Raw genomic sequence first — 8266 nt, 5'->3', positions numbered from 1 at the left:
TTGTTCTACCACCAAGCATACTTATATTCATAAAGTAATTTGTAAGGCTGTGTACGTTGTGCTCGTCGAGCAACAAACTTTAATGTGATATCTACCTCCGGAAACAGGGTGATTGTGATGTTCCATTACTACTCTATTTGGATTGCACGTGTTGTATGCGAATGATGATTATTATACAGTGTCGACATGTATCCACTTGCCATATGTGTTTCAGTGCATTGATTGGATTTCTATGCTATGCACCCATGGCTATGTTTACTCCTACGCGCGATGCATGTAGCAGCAGCAATGTTGGGAAGAGAAACTGAATCAGTCCGCCAATAGACGATGATGCACTTACAGTATGTATGTGCCACAAAACTCCAGAAACAGGGTAATCCAATATCCACATCCTCTCCCCCGGAATTATCACGGACACATTACATCGAATTTGGACCAAATTAGATGAAACATAGATCGGTATTGTTAACCGGCGAACGTTTGCTGGGAGGGACGGCCCAGCGAACGCCTGCACTAAGAAGCACCTATGGGTCAATTGACCGACCTTTTTTTTCTCCAGTTTCAGTAAAATCCCTCTTCTTTCTTCTTCTTTCCACTCACGCAACCAGCAGCGGCCGGCAATGCTGCCGCACGCCGCCCGTCCTCCCTGAGCCACCATCAGCAAAGTTTATCAACGAGTTGAACCTGTATTACCTTCTGCAAAAGGCCGATTCAGCCATTTACTCAGAAACCCCCAACATCTATCTCCCTAGTAACCAGCACTGAAGCCGTACAACAAAGTTTCTCAACAAGTTGAAGGCTAATCACTGTCTTCTCAACCTAATAATATGACGCTCAAACATTGATTCAATCTTAAGATAACCCGACCCACCAGCCTCGAGTTCCACTTGTGATGCGAATAATCCGGTCATTTGGGACATCATCTCGAAGGCAAAAGTCCCACCAAAAATCAGAGTCTTTGGGTGGAGAGTTGCTACTGGCACTTTAGCTACAAAGAAGAACAAACGGAAACGTACTCCGGAAAAGTACAGCACATTTATTATTTGCGGCAACGAAGAAGAAGATGCATTTCTTGCTACTATATCATGCAAAAAAAGAGTAGAGCACTAAGGAAGGAAATGAGGGATATTTGGGGATTACCAGGCGAGGAAAAGTTTCAGAATACTGGAAAGGACTGGTTGCAGAACCTACTTGACCCATGTAGTGCAGATGTTCGTACAAAAAATATGTTCTTGCTATGGCCTTTCAGAGCTAAGAAAAAAAATATAATTGCCCCTCATGCATTGAAACTGATCAATTGCAGAACCAGTCCACTCTGTTTCCTATCATTGCTGATGCTAGAGGTCTGATGAGGAACTTCCGTTCTGTTTTGATCAGGGCTTGCGGCACATGCCAGAATCCATGGTAACCACATGTTGGTTGCTGATGTCCAATCTATTCTCCAATCTGAATTTAGTGTGATTCTCCAATCCGTATATTAGGCTGCATGCATCATTCTGATGCAAAAGCCGAGGGCTATCATCCTTTTCAAAAATAAAATTAATAATGTCTTGGCTGTGGCCTTTCCTCAAAAAAAAAAAAATGATGCTGAGACACACAGACAGCTCACAAGTGTGAGTACATATCCTCAAGTCTTACTAAACCTGGTGAAATGTCCATGAACAAATCACTCATTTGATATACAGGAGACAGAACCAAACAGTTCACGGATCTGAGCTTTTTCTCTCGCCAACTTGTACTAGTACTTGATTTGTACACACAAGCATCGGACAGGTAGAAAAACAAAATCACGGTTCAGATAGCAGGTGTTGTGTTCTGAACAAGTTAAAAGGTCAAACAACACTGTTTACTCAACCAGAACTAAACGAAGCTGAAACTAGTTAGTACATACATACGTAGATAGGAGTAGATCACAAATTCTGAAACTGAAATTCATTCCTCCACAGGCAAACATACAGTTTCAGTACCACCACAGCACTTTAACTGTCACTCCTTGCCACATGAAACTGTTAAGCAGCAGGTTATAGTAAGTTTGTTGGTAAATAGGCCATCACATTCAACAATTGCTGGCCTGACTAACACCTGCTGCTGCTGCTTAACCATCTTACACAGGAGGGGAAATGCCTCTCATACAGAAGATGAAACTGCTGCTTAATTGTCTGTATATTATATCTGCATAATCCAGAGATGATGGCATCCATCCCGCTCCCGCACCTCACTATATGCCGGTAAAACTTCTCATCAAGCAAGCAGGGCCAGGAAGTTCAACACCACCTCAGCCTTTCCCAGCTCGTACTTGATTTGGAAAAGGCACCGGAGCAAATAAACAAATCACAGTTTAATACTACTGCAGTACCATCTGGACAAGTTAAAAGCCATCATCTTCTGAACTAAAGCAACGAGGCTGAAACAAGACATATATAGCTCACATTACAAGTACCCCAGCTTCTACTAAACATGGCAAGTATCTGAATCTTTAACAAGAAAATGATAAGAGTTTAAGGGAGCAGATAACAATCGTGACATAAATTGGTACAATTTCTGAAGAAAAATAAAAGAAACTACCATGCCCTTTCTACGTTGTTTCTTCCCTGTTTTCCTCTGCTTGACTGGGCAGCAGCAAACCAGATCAAGATGAGATCCTCTCCGCCTAGGATGTCGATTCAAAGATGCTCGGCTCGACGCCAAGCAGTCGCCAGCCCTAAACTGCAGGCTCCGACAGTTCTCGGCCAAGAGTGCCTGCAGCACAGTTAAGTTGTAGAAGCAATCACATGCCATTCCCCTAGCAGAGCAGAGCAACAACCAGGTATCAGGCCTATCATCATCCAAGAAAATCCACAGATAAAGCCACAGTTGAAAAAGTTTCTTGAACAAGTTAAAGGCTAGTGTCTTCTCAGTTAACTAAGCAAAGAAAAAACAGACAAATACATAGATAGCTCGCCGACACACATGTGAGTATATTATCCTAACTTCTACTGAACCAGGGAAATCCGTTTGATTTGTGTTACAAATATCTCAACAAGGTAGAGGCCAAAGCTCAACAAAGCCTATTGATCACAGTGACGACATGATGTTGTACATTGTTCAGAGGAATCAAAATCCATGCCGTTTCTACGTGGTTTCTGACCTGTTTACTCCTGCATGGCGGATTGCTGGCACTCTCTGGCTTGTCGAGCGGCCTTCCTCCGCTCACGGACTAGCCTTGGCATCAACTTCCATGTCTTTGGTTTAAGTGCCATCACTGCACATATCGCAAATGGCATCAGAACAAACACGTACTAACTAATGTAACATAAAAATTTATGCCGTACGAAAGTAAAATAATGGAGAACAAACTTGTACAGACATGCTGGTGTGGTAGATTTAATGGAATGGATGACTGCATCTGGACATGCTGCAAGCATACCTTCATAACAGGCATCTAGTCGTTTGTAGTTGATGCTTCCCAGTTGCTGCTGCAGGCATCTAGGGAGCTTCTTTATAGCAGGGCAGCCTCTAATTTCAAGAAACAAGAGAGACCTGTATGCTTGTGGCTCATTTGGCAGGAATGCCAGGGTACCGCATCTTTCAAGATAAAGGGCTTCCAGCGATGGGGGGCGTTCTCCTGACAGACACTCCAGCGATGTCAACCCACTGTTGCCAATAATGTCTAGTCTCTTGAGGGGTGCAGGCAGACAGAGAGTCCCACCCAACATGCCAGCACAGTCCCATATTGATAGAGATTCGAGATGGGGAGGAAGTAAATGCTCTGGCTCTGGCATGATAGGACTTCTGCTTATGGAAGTAGTGACTTCTGGTTTCTGGAGCCCACCCAGCTGGCATGATAGGACTTGAATACTACTGCAGCCATCAATTCCTAAGGTCTTTAAGGATGCAGGCAGATTTAGAACCGCTGGTAAGCTTTCACATCTTATTAAAGTTAGATCTTCTAGGCATGGACAAAACTGATTCATGGGTGAGGATGGCAACTCTGATACAGCTGCAGGCATGATTTCCTCACTGCAAGAAGATCCTTGGACCAACTCTGACATGCCCTGCTGCTTGCGAAATATGTACTCAAGCTTCGGGCAGTCCCAAATAGAAATGCTCTTGAGTGATGTCGGGACATTGAACATCTCGACCAAACTTGCACAAAATTGTAATCTAAGAAACTCCAGACCTCTCAGGTGCTGACTCCTTTCGGACGCCAATGGCTCAAGAGGAGCTTGTGTGTATCCAATCAGATTTTTGCAATTTTTAATCACTAATCTCCTCAAGGATACCAACCTGTCAAACACTTTCTCTGGCCAGTAGATGAGCACATCGCAACTATTAATTTCCAACTCTTCAAGATGCACAAAATAGTCCCACGGCTCTAGTGCATCTACTCCAAAGAATGAGTTGCAACATCTTAGCTTCATAACTGTAAGAGGGGATTCCTGGTTCCTTCTCTCCTTGATGTCCACTGGTACAATTGAAGTGCACTCAGCTTCTGATGTTGTTTCTATGTTTTCTAGCTTCAGAATCAGATTTGTCAATGAAGACAAATATCTGTCTACAAAATGAAAGATCTCTTGCTTGCCATCTTCAACTTCCAACACAATGAGTTTTGGTGCTTGAGGTAAATCTATCATCTTTGGGCACTTCTGAACTGACAGTTTCTCAAGCTGAGGAAACAATGTCCCTTCGACTCCATCCCACCTCTGAAAGCTCTCCAAGTCTTTCATTTTGAGCACCTTGAGGGCAGGAAACGCTGAGCGTACCGATCTATAACCACCTCCACTACATGGTTCTTGAAGCAATGGTGCTTCAGGTAATGCTGTCAGCTCTGGGCATTCCTCAATTGATAGTTCCTCTAGCCAAGGAAACACTATGTGTTCACCTTGAGTCTCTTTGACTGCATCCCATCTCTGAAAGCTCTCCAAGTTCTTCATTTTGAGCACCTTTAGGGCAGGAAATGCTGAGCGTGCCAATGTATAACCACCTTCATCACAAGGTCCTTGCAACAATGGTGCTTCAGGTAATGCTACCAACTTTCCACAATTACTAATAAACAACTTCTCAAGCACAGGAAATATTCTCGGTTCTTCTTGCCTCTCATCTATTTCCCACCATCTCTCAAAACCAAACAAATCTTCTAGCATAAGCACTTTCAGTTTTGGAAAAGTGAAGGATGTATCACATCTGAACAAACATTGCAATCTTTCACAACGAAAAAGATGGATCTCAACCATGTTTTGCAACATACCCATGCACTTTCCTCCATAGGAATATATCTTCAGAACCTGCAGCCCACCATGTGGTTTGAAATTGTCGAGCACCTTGCTGTCACAAACAGAATTCCATCTTAGTGTCAGTTCTCTGAGATCCTTCTTGTTTCCAAGGTTTAGAACTTTTGCCTCTGCATCTATAACATTCTCTACCTGACATACCTCTAGCTGACCACAAAGGTTTAAATAAAGCAGCTCTGCAACATCACTACAATCAGGGCTAGTAACTGCTGCTACAAAACATGTAAGTGTCTGCAGCTTAGTGAGGCTTCCGAGTTCTGGAGGCATGCTCTCCAACTTCGGACATCCATGAGTGTAGAGGTGACGCAAGGAAGTCATATACTTCATTTGCCTTGGGAGTCGACCAAGATGAAAGCAGTTGGAAAGGTCCAACATTTGAAGGTTATACAGAATACTTATATCTTCAGGAAGTGCTTTGATATAACTGTTGGAGAGATCAAGGTACCTTAGGTAACGCAAATACTTTGGTTTTGGTAGAAAGTATTCTCTCCCTATATGGAGCTTCAAGACACGCAAAGACTTGTAATTTGACAGATGCTTCAATGAGCTTCCCGAAAAACTATCACATATTAGTGTTCGGATAACAGGGGATCTTTTCTGCAGAGACTCATTCAAAATACCTTTTGTTTCCTCACGTGAGAAGAATCTACCTTCTGCTTCGTCACGTGACAAAAATAAATGCCGAGTAGTATCTGGAAGACATTGGATTTGACTTGGTTCGTCGGTTGCAACAACAGATAGCTTTTTCATAACAGACATTGCGATAGCATGCATAAGATCATGGATTTTACATGTAGTTGAATAATACCCATAGATGTCTATACTTTCCTCTATGTCCAGAAAGAATGACCTTGAGGCCAGCTCATTGAAAATATGTTTTCCAATGGTTTCAAGACTATCTTCTTTGTGTTCTGGGATCAAGCCATTTGCAATCCATAGATGGATCAACTTCTTCACATCAATCTGGTAATTTTTGGGAAACAGAGCACAGAAAGCAAAGCACTCCTTCAGGTGTGATGGCAACTCATTGTAGCAAAGCATTAGTATTGACAAAATTCCAGTTCCCTCGGTGCAAATGCTGCTAGATGATACAGCCTTCCATTCTTCTACGCTGGTCTTGGTACGAAGTACAGAGCCCAGTGCAGTTGCAGCTAAAGGAGAGCCACGACATCTCTTCACAATCTCACCAACCATCTCGAGTAGCTCGGGAGGCTTTTCATTCTCTGAACTGAATGCTCTATCTACAATAATTTCCTTTATGAAGTAATCCTCCAAAGCATTGAGATTGTAGGCTGCCCTATCTGCACCCATAATTTCAGCAACTTGTTTATCACGGGTTGTTGTCAACACTGCACTACCACTGCCACCGTGATGAAGACAAGCCTTCAGGCTTTCCCACTTGTGGACCTCTCTGTTCCAAACATCATCCAATACAAGGAGATACCTCTGCCCACTCACCAGTTTTTGAAGTCTATCCAGTGGTGGTTTGTCTGTATCATGATTTTTCTTGGGGGATGCTTCAACTATACTCTTAGCCACCAAATTCACATCAAAGGTATCAGAGACGCAGACCCAGAGCTGCAATGGAAAATGCTTCTGAATTTCAGGTTCATTGTATATGAGTTGCGCTAATGTGGTCTTTCCAAGGCCCCCCATTCCAACAATGGGAACTACTGCGAGATCTGCATTGCCAGCTTGACCAAGTAGCATGTCGATGATATTATTCTTATCTTCGTGTCTGGATCTTCTGGCAATTTCTTTTGGGTCAATGATGACATAATCTGTCTGCCTCCACTCCTTGGACACCGGAGTCTGCCCTAACTGATTGGACACCAAGAATGTCTGCCTCAACCCAAAGTCATGCATCTCCGCGATGAGGACATTGATATCTTGAAGAATCCTGCAAAGCTTGCGACCCATCTTGTAACGGAACACAATACGGTTGTGCGTAGGGAACAGTTTTATCACATCGAAGCCAAGCTCCTTGTAGTGCCCCTTCTTCTTTGCTTCACGGCGGAGTGCTTCATACTTGAATTCGTCAAAGACTTCATTTGCCTCATAGGCCACTGTCGTGAGCTCCTCAAGCCAGGCTTTCGGCCCTTCTCGGACCGTGGCCTGCTCGATGTCAGTGATGATGTCGAAGATGATAGGAAGCCTGCGCTTGAGAATTTTGTGCTGCTCCTCCATTCCCTCCATCACATTGTACTGGTCAAGGAGGTAGCTGGATGCCTTGTCCCTCAGCATGGACACCAGCGGCCGGATGGCCATGGTAGCCACCAGCTCCGCCATTGGAATGCTCGAAAGAAACTCCTCCAACACAGGTACTGCAGAAATTAATGAAGAGAATGGTGTGAGCAAGACGTGTATAGGACTATAGGTAGAGCTTGGGATCTGTTCTTGAACAAATTACAAGTCAAAATCCAATATTGCAGCCATAGTTACCTTCACGAGCTCGCCCCTGATCAGCACCGAGGAACCAGCAACGCAGCAGCAGCAGCAGCGAGGAAGACGTGGTCCTCACAGGCACGTCGGCGCCAGCTCCAGCATTGTATCGGCGGTAGCAGCAGCAGCAGCAGATTCAGAGCCTTGTCGGTGCCGGCGACGTGGCGCAGAAGCAGGAGGCGACTCCGGTGAAGTTATCGTGGCCGGCGCTGAACGGATGCGTGGGCGGGGCTGTAGGCAGGCTCTAGTCCGGAGTTTGGAGACTTTTCTGAGATGTTGAAGCTTTTGGATGCCTGAGTTGAGAAGAGAAATGTTGTGAGCGGGACGAGTATAGTTTGAGCTCTCCAATATACAACGGTCGTATGTAGCCTGAGATCTGTTCGCGAACCAAACATGAGAGAAAAATATATTAAATCTTGCCATTAGCGATGCAAGCTTTAATAAAGCAATCAAATGGCTACACCGAGGAGCCGACAGCCGTCTGAGACAGCGTGCACCGCCATTACAAAACGTCCGCTTGCAGCTAAGAAAATAATTTTGTTTCAGATACTACA

The 8266-nt window shown here is 44.2% G+C and overlaps 1 protein-coding gene across 1 annotated transcript; it reads right to left on the bottom strand.

The window, feature by feature from the left end:
- Positions 1-2453: 2453 nt before the first annotated feature.
- LOC119357937 (putative disease resistance protein RGA3) lies at positions 2454-7995 on the bottom strand. The gene is made up of 4 exons (XM_037624700.1): positions 7713-7995; positions 3407-7594; positions 3128-3241; positions 2454-2739 (listed from the first exon to the last, which is right to left on the bottom strand). Exons 2-3 carry the CDS (start codon positions 7557-7559, stop codon positions 3132-3134), a joined length of 4263 nt encoding a protein of 1420 aa, XP_037480597.1. The 5' UTR covers positions 7560-7594; positions 7713-7995; the 3' UTR covers positions 2454-2739; positions 3128-3131.
- Positions 7996-8266: the final 271 nt, after the last annotated feature.

This window comes from Triticum dicoccoides, chromosome 1A, assembly GCF_002162155.2.
Source record: "Triticum dicoccoides isolate Atlit2015 ecotype Zavitan chromosome 1A, WEW_v2.0, whole genome shotgun sequence".
NCBI classification, from domain to species: domain Eukaryota; kingdom Viridiplantae; phylum Streptophyta; class Magnoliopsida; order Poales; family Poaceae; genus Triticum; species Triticum dicoccoides.
Note: the sequence above shows the minus strand (reverse complement) of the source record. Positions and strands in the feature narration are given on the sequence as shown.

Excerpts from the sequence above, each read along its gene's own strand:
- LOC119357937 (XM_037624700.1), bottom strand. The coding sequence starts at position 7,559 with ATGGCGGAGCTGGTGGCTACCATGGCCATCCGGCCGCTGGTGTCCATG. Across the intron at positions 3,242-3,406 it reads ACTAGATGCCTGTTATGAAG|TGATGGCACTTAAACCAAAG; the intron begins GTATGCTTGCAG and ends CGATATGTGCAG.